Genomic DNA, 27953 nt, shown 5'->3' on the forward strand with positions numbered 1-27953 from the left:
AGACACTCACTGCGGCATCAACTTTATGCCACACAGCAGACAAGCAACGTGTCAGTGCAGAAACAGTAACCTGGAACACGGTCCACGGTCGATGTAAAAAAAAAACACAAATCAAACTTCGAACACCGTGTAATGACGGCTTTTCATCAAGTAACGTAATCATAGTGCACGAAAGTGCATACGGTAAAAAACAAATTCACACGCTTACGAATGTTTTTTTACTCTCTTTAATACACCTTCGGAAATGTATTCGAAGTTTTTTCTAAGCATGTAATACCCAATATATTACTTGTGCTACGCTGAGTTTGATGCTGAAAGGTCGATTGCAGGCACGGGCAACAACACACGTAGCCTTTAGTGTCGTTTTTTATATGCGGGAGTCGAGTTTTAATTTCTGATTGTTCAGTAAACCCATTAATAATAATAATAATCATCATCATCTTCTTCAGCCTGTTCTATGCCCAGTGCAGGACGAAGGCCTCTCCCTGCGATCTCCAATTACCCCGGTCCTGCGCCAACCGATTCCAACTAGCGCCCGCGAATTTCCTAATTTCATCGCTCCACCTAGTATTTTGTCGTCCTCGATTGCGTTTTCCTTCTCTTGGTACCCATTCTGTAGCCCTAATAGTCCAACGGTTATCTAACCGGTGCATTGCATGACCTGCCCAGCTCCATTTTTCCCTCTTGATATCAATTTCTTAGAGTATCGTCCATACCCGTTTGCTCGCTGATCCAAACCACTCTCTTTCTGTCTCTTAACGTTATGCCTGGCAATGTTCGTTCCATCACTCCTTGCGCCAAGTCACCAAGTTTCTGCTCCATATTAAACATAACTAAAATTTTAAATGAGGTTCTGGATTATTCTGTGCCAAAACCATGAGATACGCTTATGGGGCACGTCGTAGTGGTGGACTAGGCGCTCATTCTAACGACCAGAGTTTTTTTAACATGCAGCCAGCGCATCATACATGGGCGTTTTTGCATTTCGTACCCATAGAAATGCGACCGCCGTCGCTGGGACTAGATCCCGCGCTCATGGGCTTAGCATCTGGACGCTAAAGCGACTACGCCCCCACGGCAGGTATAAATAGTTACTGCACGAATTTATCCACCAAGTAATATTTCCATCATCTTGTACGAGTCTACTCCTCATGGCCATAAATAAATGTTACAGACTGTCTTAATTTTTCTTGATGCGGAACTAGCTTTTATACGTTACCAGGTTACGGAAAGAACGAAAATAACACACAGGGACAGATTTTTAGCGATATCGTAAAAAAGGCAATAAACGAGGACACCAAGGACAGCATAGGGGATATTGCGTGTGCTTACTAATTGAAATAAATTATAATCAAAGTGGGTAAAAAAACAACTGACCTCTGGTGGGGCGCGAGCCCACGTCTTCGTATTAACTTTGCGATGCTCTCACCAGTTGAGCTACTGCGGCACCGTTTTCTCATAGACTTCCTGGGGTATTTATCTACTAGAACTAAACCATGAAGTGCTGGCCAGCGCCCAATCTCGTGACCTTCACGGCGGATGAGGAACATCCGTTTTTCTTCTTTCGCAGGAGGTACGAGTACATGACATAAGAATGAACCATATTACACTTCCGTCACTCTCATGAAGTATTCAGCACTTTTCAGAACACTATTTATTTAGAAAAGAGACAGCTCATGGACATGTTCTTCAATGCTTATGCGGTCGTGCAATACAGAAATAATAAAACATACCGGCATAATAGACATCCGTTGCATAAACACATGAGTGTAACTTTATAGTCACCACACTGGGTGATTACCGTGTCTTTAGTGCAACACTGGCCTCTTATTTTGCCTTTGCTATTTCCACCAAGAGCTCCTCTAGCGGCGTTTCAAGGAGGGCGTGCTTCTCTTCAAGCTCCCGAAGTCTCTTTTCAGTCATCGGATTGTTCTGCATCGTTCTGTTCTGCACAATCTGCAAAATATATGCATCAGAAATTGCGAGTCATCATCGTGCTCTGCAGTACAGAAGTTGGGCTCAAGACTCATTTGACAAGACAGCGCTCTGACCGGAAAGTTCGCGTCCTTTGGAGTTCATTTTGTCAGCAAAAACTAATCGTCATCTACTTATGTGCGCTTTTGTTTCTCTAACGCTGCGCGCCCGGGAGTTACACGTCACGCATGGCATGTGCGTTGTGAGCGTGACGTAGCATTCTTGACAGGAACGTGGCAAGCGCAGAGTTCCCAAGAGAGGAAAGGCGAGCCAGGCAAATGTTGATTGTTTTTTGCGATCAGAGTACACCCCGAACAATGCAACTTGTCTTTATAGTATACTATTTCATGAGTTGATTCTACTCGGTTGATGTGAAACCAACAGAGAAAGAAATGAAGGAAAATATCAGGTAAATTCATATTTCTTTCTATTCAGGATGTAGGAATGTCAAACAAAAGCGACGGAGACAACAACTCGCTGCTCGTCATACATGACTTTTCGTATGTATGTGACTACTGACTCCATTTCTTTACAGTTTGTGCAATGCTCTTACATATGACCACTTAACCAAATACCATGTCTGACTGGAAGTTCAACGCGTCGCATTCTGTCCGTAATTTTGAAAAAATAGGTTCACAATGAAGCTGGTCAAGTGCGTGTAATCACTATACAACGTTATACTACTGTTCTTGCAGTTTTAAAGAAAATATAATACATCATACACAAAGTTTACATTTCAAGAAAATTAGAGAAATATTACTGGCAGGCCAAATAAAATGGCGAATCTCATTTTTTCTTGTTTATTTTTAATTTTACACGAGTATAGTAGTCGGTTGGACCGCCATGCTGAGTGAGTTAAATATTATACCGTGTCTATATTTCTGTAAATTAAAGGACACGTTATGGGTAATGCTTAGGCAAACTCATTACTTTGGGGGTTAATTGGGCACTTTGGACCAAATCACGTATTTCAGAGCTCCGAAGCTTTAGGAGTGAGTTTTACGAGCGATGTGAAAATTAGCCCGCGGTGATGGCGCAACTACAAGATCCACTAAAATCAAATTTGCCGTGAGTGGGGGAACGCTATTTCCAATTTCTGTTCAGCTTTATTCGCGTGTAGACAGCTTCTGCCCAAACTTTTACCTGTAATGTCTTTTTTTCAATGTATTCCGCAATGTTTGGTAATAAGGTGGAAGTTACAAACATTTATCAACAGTCCATCGCAGTTCATGACTAAAGGGGCTATTCCAAGTGTTTTAGGTCTGTCGCATGTGCGCTCTTACAGAAAGCCATTGATTCAAGTATTCCATCACAATGACCGAAGTGCTTTCCGCAACACTAGTAAGAATTTATAGAGCAATCAATATAATAGCAAGGAAATGTGCGAAAGTATTTTGGTAAACAGTACATACCTTTACATCCTAAGAAAGAGTATATTACATCGTCAGGAATATCTGTGCGGTAGTACTCAACTGTCTCCTGTTGTGAAAGAAGCATGTGTGTGCGTGTGCGCATGCGCGTGTGTGCGGGTGCTTGTGTGGGCGCGTTTGTTTATTTGTGTGTGTTCAGCAAACTAGCAGAACATTCCTTGAAGTTAAATTGCTTCATTAAACTTTATAATCTCTGAGCCATGACGAAAGCGCGTAATTGTTCACTTTGCTTAGATTCGAGCACCGTCAAAATTATTAAATTAGCAATGGAAATGTGGATATTATTATTTAATATAACTTACCCGGATTACTTCCTCGTTCTTCGAAATCATCTTTCTGAGCCCCTCATTTTCCGATCGGAGTTCCTGCGCCATAGTAATGATGTATGAATGTTCACTTCTCAACCTAATAGGAAAACAAATATTGATACCTACAGTGCTACAATGATAATACGTGTAATCACTTTATAATACAAATATTAGGAAATTGATCTTTCTTTTCTTTAATGACCATATATCCGATGTACAACGCGTCAACCCCTCACTCGATACCCCCCTCCCCATATATACTGAATACCTACAACTCGCCGCTTTCGTTCGTGTTTTAACCATTAAAGTAGTTTTTATCTGAGCTAGTTGATTTATACCTAAGACGGTTAAAAGGTAAACAAAAACCCGGGGCACTTCGCCGACCAAATAAAGATTTAAAAGAAAAGAAGACGCTTCGGCTCCCACACGGGAGCCTTGTTCACAGGTAAAATAAACAAAGGCGCTCGAGCAGCTCGCTTAAATAGTCTTGAACACGTGACGCAGGCAGCGCACATACACAGACGGCAGATTGCCATCGCTTCGAATTTTCCTCGAGCAAGCATTTCTGCTTTAATCCGCTTTATTCCTATAACTCTAGTATTGCATACTCCTTCACCTCGCAAAACAAACTTTGTCGAAGCTGTTTTACTTTTTTTCTCGCAGAACTGAAACAACGCTTTTTCACAATAGCAGATGATTTTTACCATAAATATTGCTATTGCTGAACGAAGGTTTTTTTTTTATGTAGTATATAGAACTTTTACCTGCAAGCAAAAAAATATGTCTTTTTTTTTCACTTATTCTTCGCCATCTAACAAAGGGCATTCTGTTGTATTTCATAGCTCTATAATATGGCAAATCTGCTGAACAAACAGCCATAAGGTTTTTGTACATTATCCAAATAACAAATAACAAACAAATATCCAAGTGTGGCAAAGCCATATCAGCATAAGTGCATTGGCACAATCAATGCGCAAATATTGGACAACGATATCTTACCCTAAAGGCTTTCTCTGTCTCAGAAGTCCTCCTCCGTAGCTCATCATACCCTGCTCTTGCATCCTGCGTCAATGTAATTAAGTATAAGTATTCCTTGCGTCCCCATACATGGGCATAAAATTCATGCATCTATAATTACGGCATCCATATTATTGCAACAAATATGTTTTAAGAAAATTGTATTCTTTTTCAACAGGTATTACATTGCCTACATACAATTCTCGATTTTCCTGCCTTAATAATTTCCTTTGTTTTACAATGGAAAGAGGTCACTCAAGTAAAGATAAAGTAAGTTCTCACTGAACACATGAAATACTTTGCAATAAGCAATTCGATACTCTCTGGAATATACAAGTCACAAGAAGAGAACAAAAGCAGGTGTTTTAGTAATAAATTTGGCCGGTGCCTACACAAGACCCGTCAATAGTGACAAAACTATTCATTCCAGTTTGCAACTTTAGTATATAATATTACCCGCCGTGCTTGCTCAGTGGCTATGGTGCTCAGCTGCTGAGCACGAGGTCGCGGGATCAAATCCCGGCCGCGGCGGCCGCATTTAGATGGCGGCGAAATGCGAAAACACCGGTCTACTTAGATCTAGGTGCGCTTTAAAGAACCCAAGGTGGTCGAAATTTCTGGAGTCCTCCACTACGGCATGCCTCATAATCAGAAAGTTGTTTTGGCACGTTAAACCACATAAAAAAGTATATAATATTCTGTATTGCCACGATATATGCTTTTTTATCAAGCGAAAACACCCACGCACCTGTACATATCTTGAAGCCAAAGTATACACAGTAAATATCTTATTGCTTTTTCTAATTTAGGTATTGTACTTGTATGTTTCTGGCTTGCTATTCTCAATACATGTTGCAAAGTGCTACAGAATTTGTCAGGTTACTTTGATTTTTCTCCATGTACGATAGGCAAAGAAATTTGTCATTTTCAAAATGATGACCAGCCTTCGGGCTGTCTGAACGAAACGGAGTTGTCTTTAAAGCCGACAACCGGCCGTCAGTTTGACTGCTTTGCAAAACCAACTATTACCCTTTGTTTTATTGTACTGCTAAATGGCGTAATGGCGCAATAGGTTTCTAGATAATGTCGTTTCTAGTGAAAAAGAATTCCGAGCCCTTCTACGAATATGTATTACAGGGGGCACACGTACGTTTTTGTCGGTTGTAATAGGGGCTTAGTTTCTCAAATCTTTAAAACCCCATTCTTAAATGGCAAGATCGTGTCGTTGGCCGGGAAAACATTCTTTTTAAGAGAAGCAATTGTTTTAAACAAAGTCTTTTGTGACAGGCAATTGCATATACAAAATAACTTACGGTAACTTGTTTTTGAGCTGTTTAGATGATGCTTGGTGAAGCCATTGTAGCTCAATCAAAACGTAGGACACAAAGAACATAAACTGAGAGACCACAGGCGCGACACAAAAATAATGGTCTATTAAAGTCCAGTAGAAGCCGAGTAGAAAACATACAAGAAAATGTACATGCGTAGACGTTCATCACAGCAAAAGAAAAACAACGAAAAATCACTAGCTCACAATAGAACACACAAAAGTATCGCGGACGCAATCTGTCTTTTCTCCTGGCATAAAAAGAGTCCAAGACTTTGCGTGCTTGTGTACACATACGGAAATGCTGAAGACAATGGAAATGCTGGTTGTTGTGACAATTCCATTGCGAGTTATTAAACGCGTGATTTTTGCATTTCAACGGGGTGCTTGACGAGCGCTTTGAAATAGCGGGCCACAAGGCAGCACATTTTACAGTGGCCTTACCAAACATGCAGGGACAGCAGCACGAAAATATGTTATTCAACATGCTTTATTTCTCTTCCCCATGCCCTGCAATTTCTTGCCATTTATGTTGTTTTTGGCATCTCTATGATGTATCTTTTCTTTCTGTATCTACGCATGTATTTCTACGTACTCCTGCCAACGCAGTAGAGACTATCAGTAGCCTGAAGTACACATTAATAGCTCGCACTGTCACTCTCTTAACAGGTATTTCAGTCGGCACTTAGTGATCAGAATGATAACATAGTCCTTAACGATGGTATCTGTTATCGCAGGTGTAGTTCGAGCTCGCTGTCGTGTACAATCGAATTTTCATAGCCTGAAGGACAATAGTGTTAGCTATTGAACAAAAGAGCGCCCCAAGGTTTGTAACTTTTTAAGAGTATGTAAGCTGAGAGAATCCATTTCTCCCGTACCAAGAGCTTTTCTTCAAGATCCAGAAACCGGTCGACGAATGACGTCACGTGTTTGCACGAGGCAGTATGTTTTTCCATCTCCTTGTTGGTAGCCTGGGAAACAAGCAGAAGTACGGTCCTTTCTTTTATTATTTGTTTGAGTCATATCATACTGTACTGAATATAAATGCAGAGCAGTACCTGAAAATTGCATCCCAGTCGATAGTAAGGACACTTCATTGGTTTCAAGGGGCAAACAGCCAAGTGCTCATCCCGCAGCTTGAACAGGAAAAGATTCTGCTAGTTGTAATGCTCACCACATATTGTAGTCACATAGCAAATCATTGATTGATTCGGAAGCCTTCCCGCGAAATAACAACAATGGGGCTTTCAGAAGCACCGTTGTGGACGTTTTTTTCACCGCATCGATTTGTAAATTAAGAGTGTGAGAACACTGTAAATTTTCAATGCAAATTGAATAGTCTTTAATATTTGGTTTGTATTCATTTTATAAAATCTGTACTTGAACTTGTGAAATATTCATTTCTTTCAGAACACTATTTCGGACAATAACAGTAAACATTATGCCCTATAATTACCTCATTTATTTATACAGCTTTCTTGATATCAATCCACCCTTACATGAAGCTTTCTTAAAAAGAAAAGCTACGCTACAATTAGCATTCAGCAGATTTGCCTAAACTGCTAAAGCTGGGTTCACGCTATAGGGATGAGACCCCAAACGAACCCGTCATCACATGACGTATGATGTAGATCCGATTGCTTTACAGACAACAATCACACAACAACGGAGGAAGGCAGATGGATGACATTGTGTACGACCTAACCTTGTACTGTCACTTTTCAATGCACGGTTTACGGTGCAATCACCAGTTGGAATGCGGTGCACGTTCACCCACGGCCACAGAACTAATGATTTCAGGCACGTGTTTGTCCCACGTATTTCACTTGAGTATGAAAGTGGAACTGCTTTACTGGAACGTCAACATTTACGTCATTTAATAAGTCTACGTCACCGAATTCATGAATCGGAGTTTGCGTTGGTTTGAATGGCAGTTGTACATATAGCAGCGAAGGCGCACTCAGGGTGACGTTACCTTCAACTTACCTCAGCAAATGTGTTGAACTCCCTCTTACAATGTTTACAAGTTGCTGGAATTTGGTCACATACGTCCATGTGATCCTGAAACAAGAAAAGGCGGGGAGTGACAGTGGTAATTGTCATCAGCAAGAACGATTTGTTGTTTACAATCTCAACACACTGTTACATTTGTGCATTTCTTCAAGGACGTGCGTTAATCTTGCAGAATACGGAGAAAAATTCATTATTGCAGAAACACGTTAATTTCTTTATTTCGGCCGGCGTCTGTCTTCAGGCCAAGCCCGGAACATTGAAACTGAATATATGAATTTGCGCTGCTACGGGGGGGGGGGGGGGGGGGGGGGGGGGCGGCGCCTGCAATTCTCTGAATTTATTAAGCGCCGCATAGGAAGAGCTACTGCCCTGATATATATATATATATATATATATATATATATATATATATATATATATATATATATATATATATATATATATAGTCATATCATGAGAAGCCAGCAACCACTGACGCCACGGACAACATAGGGGAAATTACTTGTGCTGAATAAATGAAATAAAGACACGATAAATTAGTGGAAGTTAAAGTGGATGAAAAAACAACTTGCCGCAGGTGGGAGCCGAACCCACAACCTTCGCATATATATATATATATATACACCTTTATCACGTGACCGGCTTCCCAAGTTCGCACACATACACATAATTCTACTAGGACACTCAGTGCTAATCTTATAGAAAGTCAGGTGCGCAGACACGGACACCATGACAGGGAAATGGACAACACAACCATTTCCCTCTTATTGTGTGATGGCTGCATGTATAAACATTTCAACAAGATCAACTTTATCTCGTTTTAATATTTACCCCTAACACAGTGAAACGAGACGTTCAGGCGAGGTGATCGTCAGAAAGACCTTGCGAGGCTACAGGTGGCGAGCACAATCCTCTTCCTACTTTCCAGAGCCGGCAAGTCAGGAAAGCGAGAGGCTTTACGTGAACTTCGTCGCAAACGTATGTCGCGGTTTTGTCGTGCAGTAGAGTTACGCAATATCCAAGACCGGGTGCGTCCTTACTGCCGATGACCTGAGGTGTTTCCCAATATTAGGTAGATTTCCGAAGAGGATATGCTGCCACTAGCGAAGAATGGGGAAAGTTGACCAGCTCTCACTCTTATTCCAATAGCAATTATATCGGCACTCCAGCGAATTCTTACCATCGGTGTCAGCATCGCCATGAGGTTCCGAATAAATTTCAAATGCGCTCAAATTCTACCGCGCCTTGAGTGCCGAATGATGTGGTTACGAGCGAAAATGTGCGAGGATCATTGGAGAAAGATGGCGACTTGATGCTCAGGCGATGTTGGAGGTCACGTGATAAGGCGAACTCTAGGGCGTGCAGTTGAGCATGCGTCCTGTCCGCTAGCCAAGCCGTGGCTGTGCGCGGCTGTCCCAAATGGGTCAACGCTTACATCACCCGCACATTCTCTTTGAGGTAATTTCCGGTGGATGCAAAATCTGGGCTAGCCTAGGTGTCTCCAAGCTTCGTGTGCGCTCTGTTACCGGGCGCTGACTGCTGCAGGTCACCTAACCTCAACTTTCGAAGCGAGCGGCTGCAGTCTCCGCTCTTTATTATACCAGCGTTGTGACAGCGGGTGTTAGCGGCCATCAAATGAGATACCTTTTTGGTACCCGCGTGACACCATCCTTTTAAATATATTTAGTAACCGAGTCACTACTGTACTTTTAGGGCATATTAAACTACAAACCTTATTGCGAGTAGTTGTCTAATAGCTATTTCTATCGATGCTTTTTCTTTCGGGCGAAACTCCGGCATTTCAATACTAAATTTAGGGCCCTCGTTTCAACCCACAAAGAGCAGTCCGTTCAGCCACCCTAGACAAACTGGACACGCGCCCAATGACAGAAAACAACATCCTTGGAAACTGGCCTACGCGAACATCAGCGCGACCCGCTATGAAGGCGCTGCTGCGGTACTTAAAAAGACACGGGACTTTCTGACAAAATGCGACTGTACACTGTGGGACGTAGGGTTGTACGGTGACTGCGTAACACTAGGAACGCATTTGCAGACTGCGTGACAGTGCCCACAGAAACAGTTCGCGTGTGTGTGGGTGTGTGTGTTTCATTAATGATCCTTCATTTCTTTATTCTTTTCTCTCTCACCATCGCTTCCCTGTGCCCCTCCCCCAGTACAGGGTATCCGACGGGAAATAATCTCTGGTTAACCTCCCTGTCTTTTTTTTTGCCTTTCTCTCTCTTCCCATGCAACGCTAACTCTTGCTTCCAGGAGGGCAGAACTCGCTAGGCCAGTTGTTTGTCTCTCGTGCTATGCTTTTAATGTAGTCCTACATAGATTCCACTAATAAGTAGAACACATTTCCAACGTGGAATGGGTCATTTAGCGCCGGCCTTTTTATTTGGTCAGTCCACTTCCCACTGTTACTATATAATGAAGCGGTATGAGCCTTCGAAAAGAAGATGAAGAAGTGCAGGAATCTGGGGACAGGAGAAGAGCAGACTGAAGTGAGAATAAAGGTAAACAAGATGGACACCAGTTCCACAGCAATGCTTACGTCTATTGTGCCTTTTAACTATAGAACGCTACATATAACACTTCTGATATCGTTTCTCATGCTCCACAAAGAGGAACACCTTAACATCGTTCCACATAAGATCGACACAAATATCTTGTATCAATCGAGCACAAGATATTTGCAAAAATGTTCCAATTAGCGTAATTTGCGTGTAATAAAATTAATAGTGTATGCATACGTCTGTGGTGTTTGTGCGTAGCTTGTTGAAAACTAGTATGCTGGACCGTAACGGCGAACGGCCCCATTTCTTCGAGAATGCATTTTTCTGGAATTATTGGTCCTTATAAATTGTTATGATCACCATCATTAGCCTATTGTATTGATATCCACTGCGGGGTGAAGAATCCTTCAAGCGGTCTCCACTTAACACGGTTTTTTAATAGGTGACTCCAAATTATTCCTGTAAATTTCCTAATTTCATCACACCGCTCAATTCGCTGCCGTCCTCGACTGTGCCTCCCTTCCGTTAGCGTCCATTTTGTAACTCTAATATACCAGCGGTTATCTACCGTATGCATTACTAGACCTGCCCTGTTGCACTTCTCCCTCTGCTAGAATAGCTAGAATATCGGCCACACCCGTCTGCTCTGAAATCCACACTACCGGCTTTCCTGTCTCTTAATGATACGCTTAACATTCTTTTTTTTTTCATCCTTTGGTTCCCGGTCCTTAACTTATTCCCAAGCTCCTCTGGCAATCCCGAAGTTTTGGCCATACATTAGTGCCGGCCAAAAGCAATGACTATACATTCATCTTTTAGACGATAGCGGTAAGTGGCTTGTTGAGGATTGGTTGTGTCTGCCATAGGAGGTGCTTCAACTTTGTTTTATTCTTTTGTAAATTTTGTTCTCACAATCACCGTACCTTGTGAGAAATTCACCTGGATATGCATAATCTTGCACAGATTCTAGAGGCTGACTGCCCACCGTGAATCCCTTTTCTCTGGCCAGGATATTTGACAGTACCTTAGCCTTCTGCGTTTTAATCTTCAACCATAGTCTGGCACTTTGTTGGCTAAGGTCCTCAGTCATTTCGTGCAATTCATCTATAGCTCTATTTAGTAGGAAATGTCACCTGCAAAACGTGGGTTGCGGAGATATTTGGCGTGGATCCTCTCGTAATGCTTGCAGCTCACTCAAGTAACATCAATAATACTTCTCTAAGCATACAGTGAATAGCATTGGAGACATTGTGTCTCCTCGCGTGGTCCTTTTCTTTAAAATGTAGCTGATGTATTTGGCTAAAGGGTACTTTTGACCAGACTGCGACAAATTTTCGTGAACGGCTTCTTCTTGCCAACCACATATTGAAAGCATACTTTTAGCGAACTTCATTGGTGTACAAACTGTTTATTTCATGGTGTTCTTTGAGTGCGTAAAATAGTGTCTGGAACTGCGTATATTACTATCATGCATAACTGGTTACTTTATCATTTACATCATAGCGTTTGCAATTATGGGTGTCAATAGCTAGTTTATCAGTTAATGTTACAAATTTGTGCCACTTAGTGCACCGGTGAAAATAAAATGAAAGAGAAAATGCGCATATGGTTTAATGGGTAAAGCATTTGACTGCTGCGCTGGACCTTGCTTCATGTTCAATCATTCAAGTCGTAATTGTTTTTTTTTATTGACCAGCAGGTTGCGTCACCAATCTTCGACGTCAGCATGTGTTTTACATATCACCCATATTGTCACCAACTGTTTTGGGCCGTGCCTATGCATAGTGTGAACGCTGAGCTAATGAGGTGAGAAACTTGCCCAGTGACAGACACGCACCAAACCTTGGGTAAGCAAGCAAAGAAAAGTTTGTTTCACAAAATTTGGACAGCAGAGAAGAACCATGATACAGTTACTTACTTTTAGATGACAGGCTTCTACATCCAAGCTGCAGTATCGACACTTCAGGAGTCTCTGTTCACAGGTGTCGTTTAAGTGTTCAGACAGAGCCTTGCTGCTTACTTTCTGCTCGCATAGCGGGCACATTACTGCCCTAGCTCTACAGTTCACATAGTGACCCTTCATGAAAGAAACAAACAATAATGTGAAGCAATAATTCATTAACAGTCACGTCAGACGCGCTATAGCATAAGTGTGTTTGCACAGTGAACCTTTTAAGAGATTCGACTGTAAAAAGTTACGCATAACAAACAACCAACACATCCGAATAGACTACACTATGATTGCGTAAATTATACCGGTGCTTGGATCACGTAACTTTTTTTAGTGCAACAGTATAGTAACAGTATGTGGCGTTTTCAAGTGCTGTTACGCACGCCATTCTGTGGCCTATTGAAAGCTGCCACTGTGCTGCTGCAGATGAGCGGATCTGTTACCGTTGTGCCTGCTCGGTAACGTCAGGGCCATACCCCTTATTGCAAACGTACTTTTTTGAAGAACTTGGTGATCCATGGTGATACCAGTTATTTGGCCTGGAATAGTATCGTTATCTAGCCCCTTTGATATACGTGGATTACGAATGCATCCGTGTTGTTGGCCTACACCGATATTTCCTAGACAAGCTGCTGTCGATAAGAATTCTGTACTGCTCGCCAATATCTTTACCTTTTTGATGTCTATATATCTTGATTTCTTCTAAATCTACTCAGTGGTTTTAGGAGTTATGAATAGTTATGAATAGTTCGCCGGCTGGCGATTACTACTTGAATCGTAGCCTACCGACAAACTTCTCTTACAGAGACAGAGAAAAACACAAAGAAGTGCAAGAAGGTTAAACATGATTTTCTCATTTCCTGCCCTACGCAAATGGAGGCGAAACAGAAAAAAAATTAAGAGGGAGTGACAAAGAAAATGATTAAGAAGGCACTTCAAAATTCACCGTGTTTAGAAAGTGCGACAGGGTTCTTGTGGCCTTCTTGGGCGGATAGCGGTCAAGTTCATGGTTGCAATACACCTTTTCTTTTCTGTGAGCACTATTAGATGCATCTGCCTAAAGCACGTAAACACTGTGTTTTATCGTGAAGAGTGGAGCAGTAAAATAGTATGTGTAGTACAGACTCATTGCAATCACCAAAGTTGTGCTAGGCATGAACCCCAAGTATGAAACAGGAGGCGTTTGCAAATGCCACAAGCAACACGATAAACTAGCGCTGTATCAAGATAGGCCGGGACGGTGGTTAAAGGCGCATTTCGCAGAATTTTGCGGTTGTGACGAGACAAGAGAGTACAGTCGAGGTTAAATGTTGCGGGACTGCGGGGCCAAAGATGCCGCGATGTTTATTTATTTATTTATTTATTTATTTATTTATTTACTTATTGCAGCCTGGGCATTTCGATTGAACTCAGGGGCGCACACACACGCGCGCGTGTTTAACAAGTACAATGTATTAAACCAAGTATTTACAAGCCGCGCCGCTGCGCTTTAATATATTTTAATTTTTTCCTGGTGCCGTGGTCCCCATAATTTTGGTCGCGGCTGTACCTTTATTCTGTGCTACTCGACGCGCAACAATTTACTCTGCGAGCTAGACGCTTAGATGACAGACTGCTGTCATTGCGAAAGATTCAGGATCATTGACCTAGTTACTCTTAAATGCTCAGCTCAAAAATGTTCAAAAGTCATACCAGGTTTCTCGAAAGTGACAAGGCTGAGCATATGCCAGCCACTGTCATCGAAAGTTTCGTTGCGAATGTATTCGCAGTGATCTTTTTCTTCAACTTTCTGTCGTTACCCTTCGTCAATTTTTTTTTTCATTTTCTACATCCCTGCATCTTGATAATCCGGTACCACATAACCTACTGTAGCTGATTTACCGTTGAAGGACCCGTCGAAATAATCAAGTGAAACAAGTGCAAACATTCCTTTGAGTTTCTTCCTCTTTGTCATTCTGCATAAAAGGCAGATTTGCTGTTTCCCGTCCATTTTTCTCTGTGACGGCATGGGCACGGCAAACAGAACGCTGATGGAGAGCACGATGACTACATTCCCGCTCAGAGTTTTTCATACAAACGCACGACTTCGCTCTCTTCAGCGACAGTCAATGAAGCATTGCCGTTATCGCAATTACCACGACGTCGTTGCCCTGACATCATCATCATGGTGACGTCATCGTCATCGCGTTGCTCATGAAATTGTTCTTCGTATTCACGATGCCATCGTCATCGTCGCACAGTCGTCATTGTCAAGTCATCTTTATTGCCATGTCATCCATTACCCCCATGCCGCCCTCGTCATTCGGCAGTTCGAATGGTTTCAAATGTGTCGACATTCTCGCCGCGTTAAGTTCTTTATGCAGTAAATGCATCAGTGGGTGTCAAAGAAATCAAAACAAAGCGCGAACAATGACTGACCAAAACGTCACGAACGAACAAGGAGCGAACGAACGAACCATCGAACGAAAAAACGACCGAACGAACGAGTGGTATCGGCGCTCGCACCAGCTATTCGTAGTACAATATAAGAAATAAAAATATAAGCGCGCAAACAAAGTATAGAGCACTACTCACCATCACCTCTCGAAGTGTTGCCTTATATGTGCATGATTCTTTTGGGCACATCGCCACCAAGTCCAGAGCTTCCAGGAATGTATCATTCCTGGTTTCCATCTATTTCAACAGAAGGCATAAAACATAAAACATAAAACAGAAGGCACAAGGCATAAGGGTTCATAAGGCATAAAACAGAAGGCATAAATGTATATATTATTACTTATCTAGCCATCAATTGCTTAAATTATCGATCTGCTGATTGATTGAGCTATTGATTGATTGCTTATTCTATTTATTGAATACAATGACGCCAATTGCGCAGAATGCGCACAGTGTTCAGACTATTGTGTGCAAAAGGCAACTGATTACTCCACTCACATTCTACGGAGAGTTACTACCCTTTCTTTCTGTAACAATGAAAAGCTTGTGGCCGCGACATTCTCTATCATTATTCTTGAATGCAGTGGCGGCGGACGTTCTCGTAAAGGAGTATATGACGAGGTGAAAGGCGCCATGCATAGACCCTAAGGAGAAAAATAATTTTAGCTTCGTTAGTACATTACCCTCCATAATACCAAAAAAAAGCTAATCATGCCGAGGGAAGACGCTCGGTAAGCCAGAAAAGACGCAAAAATGAAAGACGGGCGGCCACACCGACTTGACAGTCCCAAACCAGCTTTGCCGTGACTTTATTTTTACACCGTCTACTCGGGCCGTTGTTAAATATTTATCTGTAAAGACTACGTCGCACTCTAAGAGAACCAAATACTGAGTATGGAAATTTTAAAGACCTTTATTGAAGCCACAGCTACTGAACAGCAAAAAAAATAAAAACAACGACGCTTTGCAATCGGTGACGTGACACTGACGTACTGGCGGTGGGGTTCAATCGCCAAAGTCAAAATTAAATTCTGACAGTTATTTTCTCTTAATGACCAACATATTGCCACAAAAACAATGAAAGTAGACTCTTTCAAGAATATTTTATCAATCTAAACTACTTCACGTTGTTCTCTTTAGTGTCTACGGAATATATTAATAATTAGTTGCGCCAACTTATACAGTTGTACGCTCCATTTACGGATATTTCGAAGTTTAACGAGATTGACGAAGTTTAAAGATATACCGAAACTTTTAACCAGGAGCAATGAAGTGGGCGCTTAGAATCGCCATTTAAATTATCTAGGGGCCCAATGAGTACCACATTAGGTCAACGTATACAGCATTTTATGTGCCTGAAAATCCCTCGGCATCTTTCCTTTCATTTATCAATTTTAAACTCAATATTGCCTGATGAATCATTTTGCTACACTAAGTCCTATGCCTGCCCCTTTGGTAGCTTTTTGGCTATGGCTTCGAGCTGCTCAGCTCGAAGTAGCTGGTTTGATCCCTGCCGGTCACATTTCACGGAAGGCGAAGTGCAAAGCACTGATCTACTCAGATTTAGGCGCACGTTACCGAACGTCAGGTTGTCAAAATAATTCGGAGTGCTCACTACTGCGCGCGTCATAATCGTATTGCCCCGAAGATAACTAAGGCCAGCCTCTCCGCAATGAAAACATAAGGGCCTGAGGCCAGGAGACCGCCAGGCGTCGCTTTTCCGGGTCCTCGACTCTGTATCGTCAGGTCGCGCATGCGCTCTTGGAATGGCCCCTTCCGATTAGACCGATCAACGAAGCACGTGTCTGTTATCGGGCAGTCAACCAAGGCAATATATACGTGTAATCATCCGTCAATAAAACTTCTTGTTCTTGTTGCTTCCATGCTGTGTGGTCGTCACTGCGCACCTGAACATGGTGTCAGAAGTGGGATAGATTTGAGCCAGCAGTAAAGCATCAAAAGGCGGGCGTCGCTGTGCGCCGACAAGATGGATTTAGTGAAGCCGCCGCAACCGCTAGTGCTGTCAGGGAACAGCGCAAGGAATCGGTGCGTGTTCAAGCTGATATGCGAGCTATTCTTACAAGCAACGGAAAGGGCGAAAGCACCGAGATCGGAGCCAGCCAAGACTGCGCTCCTGCTCACCCTTGCCGGAGAGGACGCCCTAGAGGTATTCAACAACTTCTCGTTTTCGGACAACGAAAGCAAAGAGGATTATCCCACTCCACGAACGTGGAAGGTACCCAGCCTTTCGAAAAGCATGTTTCTCGTGCCGTGGCACTAACCACTTTTCTGCTTGTTGTAGGAGAGGTCCTCAAATAAGCGCTGTGAGGGACGAGCACGGCGATTTCCAAATCCTGGACGTTGGCGTGGGCAACAAAGCTTATTGGGTTATTGAAGCCCAAGTCGCGTCCCAACTGGTGTCTCTGAAAGAAGACACGGGCTCGCGAGCCAATTTTCTGCCTCACACCATTTTTCAAACGCTCAACGTGAATCCCTGTTTGAAGAAAAGCACCTCTGTTCAACGCTCATACAGTGACAACGTCATCAAGCATATCGGCGTGGCTACGCTACCAGCGACTGTGAACAACCGGAGCGAGTACTTTGACTATTTTATGGTTAGGAAGAGCAACCAGGCCATCCTAGGGCTGTCGGCAAGTGAAACTTTAGGACTGGTGTCGCGTACTGTGGGTTCTGTTCACATGAACAGCACTGACCAAATCGCGACGGAATTCCCATATTTTTTTCAGGGTATCGGCTGCCTGGCACGCCCGTACCACATGGTCCTGTGGGAGGAAACAACACCGTTGGTCCAGCCCGTGGGACGGGTGCCCTTGGCATTGCGCGATCCCCTTCGAGATGAGTTTGACCGATGGTACGTGCAGGCATTATTGTCAAAGTCAGGGAGCCGGCGGATTGGGTAAGCCCCTCTATCGCAGCGAGGAAAAACGATGGCAAAATTCGCATATGTATTGATCCCAGGCGCATTAACGCAGACACAAAGCGAGAGCACTATCAATTACCAAAAAGAGATGATATTGAGGCAGAGCTGGTCGGAGCCAAATTTTTTACGTGCCTCGACGCGTATTCGGGTTTTCGTCAAATCCCTCGTGATGCCACTTCAAGGATATGCAGAACTGGAACGCCGTTTGGGCGTTATCGCTTCTTGAGAGTTACCTTCGGAATCGCTTCCGCTGCGGAAGTATTTTTTTTACAGAACAACTGAACTACACTGAAACTCTACAATATTACACTAATACCAGGAGACACTTCCCTCCACCACATAATTTCCTTAATCGAGAAGGTACCGTCGCGTGGCGGCAGCTTCAAACTCATTAATTTCCCTGCCTCTGTTATCTCCACCTCTTCCACCCCACACAATATCCCTCATACTGTCCCTATTGTGGAGCAAAGCCCACAGTATATCATTGCACCTGGGAGTGCCCACACCCTCCGGGTTACTCCCCTATTCCATCACCTTCCTCCTGGAGAGACTACGCTGACCAGCTCAGACCCGCAAGAGCAGCGACGGCTGATCCGGCGGGCACGCGGAGTGGCGCGAGCCAATGGGGCACTGAACTAAGGCCTCATGACAAATAAATGTTCTCTCTTTCTATCACTCTCTCTCGAAAAAGTCTGAATATTCGGCCAGGCCTCAGCTGTGCGTATATATATCGGCGACATACTCATACGGGGGAGCCCGAGGGAAGAGCATGATACCCTCCTCCGTACGGTTCTGAATTTAGCAAGGAAGGCCGGCCTAACGTTTAATGCAATAATGTGCAGATTCGGGGTGACTGAAGTTGACTTTTTGGGCGACGTGACCAGCCAAGACGGAATAAGTCCGAAACCTGCAATGATGTCACCATTAAGCGATATGCCTCAGCCAATCGACAAAGCAGGCTTTCACAGAATGCTCAGGGTCGTAAACTACTTCGGCGAATACATACCTCACTTGGCAGAAATAACAACGCTACTGCGAAGCCTAATGAAGAAGCACACTGTCTTCGAGTGGTCTCAAGCCATTGCAATGAGTGGCAAACTATCTGCCGTATTCTAAGCAATGCGCCTCTGCTAGCCATATTTGATCCGACCCGAGAAACCAAAATCCCTTCTGGCGCATCACAGAATGGGATCGGCTCGGCCCTGCTTCAGCGGTATGACCACAGTTGGCGGCCAGTAGCCTACACTTCCCGGACAATGACCGAGGCGCAACAAAGATACGCCCAAATAGAAAAAGAGACAATGGCTATAACCTTTGGGTGCGACAAATTTTTTCACTTCATCTACGGTTGCAAATTTATCATTGAAACCGACCGCAGACCATTGCTAGCTATCGCGGCTGAAGCCATTGCAGACATGCCTCCAAGATTACAGCGTTTTTCTTGCGCTTCTTAAGATACAATTATGTCCTTCACATTGTCCCAGGGAAACAAGTGCTCCTGGCTGATATGCTATCCACATGGTCGGCCGTCTCTCCCCGCAGCGTGGATAACATCACAGATGACGTCGACGTACATACATTGGGCGTGGCTTCAGAATTTATGAGCAGGAAAATGTTAGACAGACTATCAGAAGCAACAGTCGCTGACCCAGACTTGCAAATTGTGTTGCGCTGCCTTAGGAACGGCGAAGAAATTAGTGGAGCGATGGAACCGGTTTCCCCTGAGTTATCATAAGTTCAAGGTATTGTGATGAAGGGATCAAAGGTTGTTATCCCGAAGCTCATGAGAGCTGGAATGCTCACTCGTATTCACGAAGGACACTTAGGCCTAAATAAGTGCAAAGCAACAGCCCGGCGCTTGGTGTTCTGGTGAAGACTGAACGGGGATACCGAAAATATTGTGAAGTCATGTGCCGTTTGTCAAAAATACGCATATCAGCAGCCCAGTTAACCGATAGTACTTAGATCCCAGGACATGCCTGGTACCATGTTGGGGTTGATCTCTTGATGTACGGCGGGTACTCCTGCTTATGTGGGTTTGATGCGTTCTCAAATTTTCTGGAAGTCGAAAAACTACCTAACGCAACAACAGGGACTGTCAAATGTAAACTTAGGGCAGTTTTTGCACGATACGGAATTCCTATGGAAGTCTGCACTAATAACGGTCCGCAGTTCTCATCCCATGAATTTGCCCTCTTCGCATCCAGATACGACTTCAATCATATGACGTCAAGTCCAAGGTTCCCGCATTCCAATGGTCTTGCCGAGAAGGGTGTCCAAATCGTCAAAAGGATCATGAAGAAAACAAGTGACACGAGGGAGGACTTCTGGCTGGGTCTACTCTGCTATCGTTCGGCCCCTCTTGAAGAAGGCTGCTCCCCAGGAGAATTGCTTCAGGGCAGAAGGTTACGTACTTGGCTGCAAGATTTCTGGCCGTGCCCCAGTCAGCAAGCACTTAGGCGTCAACCTCGGCAATCGTCAAACAGGAAACCCCTACCCGAACTCAAGAAAGATGCAGTAGTAAGAGTACGGGGAGACACGTGGGACCGTAAGGCTCGAGTCATGGACCTGGTGGCGCCAAGGTCGTATCGCGTCTATACAGAGGACAACCAGTTACTGCAACGCAACCGGAAACACCTTTTAGGCACACGTGAGCTTTTCCAGACGGACTTAGCAGAAGAATCCGAGAGCAAGGAGGTTTCCCAGGCGACAATGCCTGGGAGGACGTTTCCACCACAGTCAACCGCAACTGCGCCATTTCAAGAAACGGCAGCTGCTTCACAATCAACATTACTATCCACGCAAGCGGTGCCAAGGTGATCCATCCGGGAAAGGCACTAACCCAATCGTCTGCATTACGGCCGGGATTTCAAACAAGTCCCTTATCTTACTCGCAATTTATAACATTATCCCTACGGAAGATGTGTCGTCAGGTCGTGCATGTGCTCCTGTAATGGCCCCTTCCGATTAGACTGATCTACGAGGCACTTGTCTCTTATCGGGCAGTCAACCAAAGCTATATATACCTGTAAGCACACATGAATAAAACACACTTCTTGTTCTTGTTGCTTCCATGCTGTCTGGTCGTCACTGCCCACCGGAACAGACTCCTCGATGAACGGTGGACTGCGACGCCTGAATGCTACTTCCGTTTGTTCTGTGGGGCGTCTGACGTTTGAGGGGCCATACAGCGACGGTCGCCGTACCGCGCCCGCATAAGTCATTCGGACTGGATCCCGCGGTTGTGGTACCTCGTAGCGTTCAAAAGCTTGGATGACTTGCCTCATCTCGTCGCGCCCTATCTCTGCCACAGAAAGTCGCACTGTCGGCGCGTCGGTTACCTGCAATTTCTGGAGCTCTCCTCGTACCACAGCCCTGATCATTTGGCGCAAGTCCTCGAGGTGGTCTCCCAAAGTCATGGTAGTGGGTCTGTTCGAAAGTTCCATCACGTTGCGGTCGTACTGTCTGGCACGCTGTCGAAGGGTCCTTTCCATTGCTGTCGCTTCAGCAAGGAAGTCCTCAAGTGCAGTGGGTGGATTTCGAATAATCCCAGCCAAGAACTCTTGCTTCACACCTCTAATCAGATATCGGACCTTGTTGTCTTTGCCACTGAGCCATCCGCACGTCTGAAGAGCCGAGCCATATCTTCCGTACACGGGGTGACGGTCTCGTTCGGGGCTTGGAACCTTGCCTGTATTGAGAACTCGTTGCCCCTTCCTGTCCGTGTTGGAGTACGTGGCGCTCAGTTGGCATCGAAATTCGTGCCACGAAGACAATGCCGCTTCATGGTTATGGAACCACGTCCTCGCAGAGTCTTGGAGCGCGAAGTACACGTTGCGCTCTTCGTTCAATCCGTTGCATTCGGCGACCCGCTCGAAGTGGTCTAGCCAATCTTCCGCGTCTTCAGTAGCACATCCGTAGAATGCAATCGGCGTCTGCGGCTGGTTGATGATGAACTGAGCCGGCACAACAGCCGCAAGGGTAGACTGTGGGCTGAGGTTCGTCGTTCCGGTACGCTCGGGCAACAAACCGTGCTCTGGTTGGAGCCTTTGAAGACGGCGGCTCGTACTTACGTATACAGGGGTAATACCTCCAGGGCTACTCACAGGAGACGTGTCAGGGCTACGCTGTGTCTCCGGCAATGGCAGCATGTACCCCGAACCTCCACCAGTAGTATGACACGAAGATAACTAAGACGGGCTCGCCGAAACAGAACAGCCTTTAATGATGGCCCACACCCAAAAAAACCCTGCGATCAGGGCCTGTACAGGGCAGCTGACTTCTGGCGATCGGGACTCGTAGTGGGCAGCTTACTTCGCGTAAATATCTTAGTTTTGACACGCAACACCTCAGAATTTAACTCATACTTTAGTTCAGTTTGATACGTCAAACTGTCGACTTGAGCATCAAAACAACCCGAAACCTATAGTAGGGTATTTGACATGCTAAAGCAGAATTTCTTTTTTGCATCGCTCAGCAAACTAATAATAAGTAATAATAAACTTTAGGGGTTAATTAGTAAACAAAATACAATTTCATTGTGTTCTGATTTTCCGTCGTGGTTAACAGTGTTTGGGATTAGTGGAGTTAAATAGAAAGCTGGCTCCAAGAAATTATTATCCAATATAATGTCAGGCTAGCATGTTCATAAAGACATGGTTACATTTCGGCACGATTTTCTGAAGTACTTTTGAACAAAGCACCCTGTCATTGAAAACTAAAGCACCGCAAAGACTAGTTGCAACGCCTACGATCATTTTTTCCACTCTTCAAGCTTTGTCAAACGCAGTACGGTAGCTGCATGGCGACCCGGCATTTCTGTAGTTAGGGCGTTTCAGTTGCACTGGACGTTGTGCGAATAATTGACTGAAAACGAGTACACGCGTCCATCGCCAAAACGGCCAAGAATCGGTATGCAAACACTGCACATTTTATAGTCGAGTTTGAGTTTTCTTTGCTTCAATGCCAAAATAGTCGCTTACTTCGTGCCTTATTCTCTAAAAGGAAATAGCGGCCAGCGTCATGCCACGTTACAGCTGAGAAGTGTTATGGGTCTTAACTCTATTCACAAACCCTTATCATTATTACAAAGGTTCTTCTTCTGAATGCTGTCTCAGTTCTGTGGTAGTATTTTTATTTCGTTTTTCTTTGGTTAGTAGGACGTCCTCGCTGGCTTGTTGGTAATTTATACATCTAGAAATTGTAGAACTTCATGATATAGAGCACAAAAAATTATGGGGTTTCGCGTGCCAAAACCACCTTCTGATTAGGAGGCGCGCCGTAGTGGGGGTCTCCGGAAATTTCGACCACCTGGGGTTCTTTAACGTGCACCTAAATCTAAGTACACGGGTGTTTTCGCATTTCGCCACCCTCAAAATGCGGCCGCCGTGGCCGGGATTCGATCCCGCGACCTCGTGTTCGACACCATAGCCACTAAGCAACCACGGCGGGTGATATAGCGCGCAGTACGAGCAAAACGTACACACAGGTGACTAAAAGGCAGGACGAGCGCTGTCTTTTCATCACTTATGTCGATGCTTCTTCGAGCTGTGCAGCTACATCATGAAGTCGTACAAGCTCGCACAAGCTTCCAAGCTTCTAACTTGTACAAATCATCGATCAGCCGCCTTATACTCAGCTACAAATGAATAACTGTACTAAGTTGCTTATGGAAGCGCATTTCTGTACTTTTTCTTTAGTCTCCCAATTTTTCGTAGGCGTTGTTCAAACATTAAAGGTACAATACCCAAACTTAAGACTCCTTATCATCCACATAGAAGGCGCACTACTCCTTCAAAGATTCAGTTGATAATGCTTGTCAAAGAAACGTCGACAAAATTGCATGGCTTTTGAATATTTCTGCAGCGTCTTCTATGCTTAGACTAAAAGAAATTTGCATGGCTCCGTATATGACAAAAAAAGTTAGCAGGCGGTCTCGTTCGTTAAAGGACAAACAGAAGGTCTTCAGAAGTTAGCAAACATCACATACAGTAGCGTTTCTTTCATAAATGAAACACTTCATTTCACCGCAACACATGCTTTGCCGTGGTCAGGCACTTCTGGTCCTCACTTGTTTAGCAAAAAACGCAAAAGATTAGGCCGTGTAAATGAATTCTGTACTCACGTCTTTCATCCTGTATGTCGCCTTGTCAACGCAACAGTCGATAGCTCCGTCATTCTCCATCATTCTCAAGCAAGGCCGGCAGTACAAGTGGCCATCAGGGTCAGCCAGAATCTCCGAGGAAATATTTCTACACTTCGCGCACAGCAGGGTATTCGGAACGTCTGCCACGAACGTAACCATATTTCCACCCAACGTCCTCTTGGAATCCTTCACGAGGAGTTTACGCATCGTCACCTTGATTCGAATTGCTTCTTCCCCACCTAAGTACTATCGTGAGCAATATGAGCAGGAACACGCGAGCGCGTGGGAAATAGCCTCGAAACCGACGTGGGGCGATGCGTTGCGGCCGCTGTAGGAAACAAAGTGGAAAGGGCGCCGCGGTTCCGCCAACTGTCGGCACTCCCGCCTCACTAGCGTTGCTGCGTAACGGCACCGGATTGCATGTCACCGGGCGCTAGCGATGATAAGGCGGTTATGGCATGCAGAGCGTGGACCGCGCTGTCTGTAGTTCAGCGCAAAATACCGCTGTTAACCTTTTTTGTTCCTTTTTTCTTTGTCTGAGTGTGCGTATGTGGAGCGGTCAGACCCGACTCTTAGATATTTGCAAGCATGCGACAGGGAATATTTTCTGGCCGACTTCTTAAAAGGTCTATCGTAAGGCCAGTCGCACCTTTCATGGAAACGTTCGAATCTTTGATGAACAAGAAAAGAAGCAAAAACGCTACGTCACGGCCGACGCGCATCTTTAATTTCTTTTTCGTGGCAAATGCTTATAAGGGAGACCACGACTGCCCGCGGTTAGAAGTGCGTTTCAGCGTCCTGCGATGTCTCGAGTGCCGTTGAATAAGCGGGAAGAAGTCGTTGAGTTGTCGAAGAAAGCTTACTCGCAGCGAAACATTGCTGCCTTGACGGGCTGCCGCTTGAACACAGTCAACAGGATAGTGCAGGCGTACCGAGATGAAGGACGCATTAAGGATGCGCCGCACGAGAGGCGACCTCGCGCCACGTCGGCGGATCAAGACCTACAAATTGTTGCTGCAGTCAACGAGAAGCCATTTCTAAATGCGAAGGAGGTGCGCAGTACTCTTGCCCTGGAACATGTAAGCGACAGCACGGTGCGACGAAGGCTAAGGGAAGCCGCCCTCCGTAGTCGTATCGCTGCTCAGAAGCCCCTTCTCACAGTTGCCAACAAGACTGCTCGCCTAAAGTTCGCTGTCGATCACCGCAGCTGGAAGGTCGAGGATTGGAAATATGTCATCTTCTCTGATGAATCTACGTTCTCAAGCCGCTGGGACCAGCAGAGAAGAGTGTGGCGCATGGAGAATACGCGCTTCTCTCCGCAGAACGTCAAGCAGGTGGCCGCAAGTGGACGCACGTCAGTAAACGTGTGGGCGGCTATTTCGAGGGATGGCCTAAGTCCCATTGTAAGAATCCCTGGGAGATTTACGAGTTCTGCATATTGCACATTGCTGGAGCACGAGATGATCCCCTATGCACTGAATGGTCCACACCCGGATGGGTATTATCTATTCCAGCAGGACTTGTCTCCCGTTCACACAGCAAAGGTCGTGGCACGTCTTTTAGGCGAACTAGGGGTAAGGAGCTTGGAGTGGTGTGCGAAGGGTGCAGACATGAACATCATAGAACATGTTTGGGCACGTATGAAGGCTAACCTTTCAAGACTCTCCTTGGACTCGACGACCAGTGATGAACTGTGGGAAGCCATAAAGCGCGAGTGGAAACATCTTCAAGATGACAAAGCCTTCATCGAGGCTCTCTACGTGTCTCTGCCAAAAAGAATGGAGGCCGTCATTCAAGCAGGCGGAGCCATGACCCGTTATTAACGCATGAAGCCTGCAAGGAAAGGTCAAGCTGTAACACTGATGTATTGGGATACTTTTTGTGTGGATGAAAATTTTGTTACCATTAAGCAATCGTCTAATAAAACCTTTAAATTCACTGCTGCGTACAACTTTTCTTTGTTCACAATAACCGAGACATAGAAAAACACGCATAACAAAACAACCCTGCTTTTTCCTGCGTGCGAGCGCTATTATAGGCGCCACAGTATCACGCCGGTATCATTGCGATACGTTCCGCAAGTATGATAAAAAGAGAGCTAGAGATATTTTGCGCTCAACTACAGACAGCACGGTCCACGCTCTGCATGACATAACCGCCTTATCATCGCTAGCGCCCGGTGACACGCAATCAGCTGCCATTACGCAGTAACGCTAGTGAGGCGGGAGTGCCGACAGTTGGCGGAACCGCGGCGCCCTTTCCACTTTGTTTCCTACAGCGGCCGCAACGCATCGCCCCACGTCGGTTTCGAGGCTATTTCCCACGCGCTCGCGTGTTCCTGCTCATATTGCTCACGATAGTACAAATGTAAAGAACCACAGTATCGCTGGCAAAGCAAAGCAGTGATGCGATAGCTGTAAAAAGATATTCCACAATACCCCTTAGACTGTTTTGCACGATGTTTTGTTAGAATCAACAATCGCAGCTGCGTGAGAACAGCCTCCCTTCTATCAGTAAAAGAAGTGTTGGTCGCATTCGTTTTTGCCAGTCGCACCGCCCGCTAGTGAAGTGGATGGACTAGGCTTTTCTACCTCATCTTCCTTATCCGTGCGTAGCCACTGGTCTCTACTAAGGCAGCCTTTTATCGTCTCGCGGATGAATTGCTTCGGCGCTTCTCAGATTTATATTTGCGCTACCACATTACTGAGCTTCACGCTATCCTTCAAGTAAACAAGATGGCCTGAACGCCATCCAGTCAATTCCATACTCATCCCATACCCCGTATGCCCTGAGGCATTTACCCTCGCATTAAACAAAATCGTGGGCATTCTACGTGCGTCTGATTAACTCGAGCAACCTTTTACCGCACTGTCCAGCAGTGCGGTAAAGGTTCTCTCTCTCTCTCTCTATATATATATATATATATATATATACGCATGTGCGCATAGACTTATCGCCATGTGGTACATAAAAGACTACAATACTTAGAAATTTAGTATCTGCGAGAGAGAAAAGGTGACTCTTCAACAAAGTCTGAAGCCGCGAATGCGAAGATCAGAGGCATTAATGTACTATCGGACACCCCTCGTGGTAGTTTATTAATTGTACCACCAGTCTCCCATGAAGTAATCTCAGTAGCAAAGTGCATGCTCCCTACTACAACGACACAACTCTAATCGTTTTACAGTGGCAGCAGCAATGGAAAGTGCAACAGTACGGAACAGAAAGCTGGTCAGTCGTGAAAACTCTGCGTGTGAGAATGCATTACGAGGTTAAAAACTGACTGCGCTCGAAACTTCGTTTCTCATATATGAAACGACCACTCGAAAACCGTGGATGAGCGGACGGTAAAAGCTGTTCGGCGACAGCACTATCCTAATATTGACAAACTGGTTTCGTCGTCGTCGCTTATCCTACTTTAAGCTCTGAAGCTACCAAAATGATATGAAAGCTACTCACGATACCTGCGCCTTAGGTACGGTGTCTTCATCTGCGTCACAATGCCTACAAGAATGTCAACCACCAATTTCTCCCTGAAACTTCCAGATACGTGACATTTTTTTTTTTTCTAATTTGCGCGTTGCCACAACGCGGCCGCATTAGAAACCTTCCCGTTTTTCTTAATATCTCGCTCGGGCATCGATACAGTGCACCTCTGTCTAGCATCCATGCGTATTCTCGAAACAAGGCTTTTAGTGAAGCTTATAGCAGCCATCTGGCTCTGCAAGTGCCCTCAATGACCAAGTATGTACGCTTACATTCAATTTACGCAAAATGTCGAACCTACCTTTCCGCGGTTCCGTAACTGAACGATGTTTACGACGGATCCACCCGAACCACCCCACAAGCTGCCGCAGCAAGCTTTCGCCTTCCGCTTCTAAAAGTAACT

The 27953-nt window shown here is 44.8% G+C and overlaps 1 protein-coding gene across 1 annotated transcript; it reads right to left on the reverse strand.

The window, feature by feature from the left end:
• Nucleotides 1-1639: 1639 nt before the first annotated feature.
• LOC126544588 (TNF receptor-associated factor 2-like) lies at nucleotides 1640-27941 on the reverse strand. The gene is made up of 10 exons (XM_055077749.1): nucleotides 27852-27941; nucleotides 24044-24250; nucleotides 15117-15215; nucleotides 12510-12668; nucleotides 8043-8117; nucleotides 7115-7192; nucleotides 6935-7027; nucleotides 4712-4774; nucleotides 3707-3769; nucleotides 1640-1956 (listed from the first exon to the last, which is right to left on the reverse strand). Exons 2-10 carry the CDS (start codon nucleotides 24221-24223, stop codon nucleotides 1828-1830), a joined length of 939 nt encoding a protein of 312 aa, XP_054933724.1. The 5' UTR covers nucleotides 24224-24250; nucleotides 27852-27941; the 3' UTR covers nucleotides 1640-1827.
• Nucleotides 27942-27953: the final 12 nt, after the last annotated feature.

This window comes from Dermacentor andersoni, chromosome 10, assembly GCF_023375885.2.
Source record: "Dermacentor andersoni chromosome 10, qqDerAnde1_hic_scaffold, whole genome shotgun sequence".
In the NCBI taxonomy this organism is placed as follows: domain Eukaryota; kingdom Metazoa; phylum Arthropoda; class Arachnida; order Ixodida; family Ixodidae; genus Dermacentor; species Dermacentor andersoni.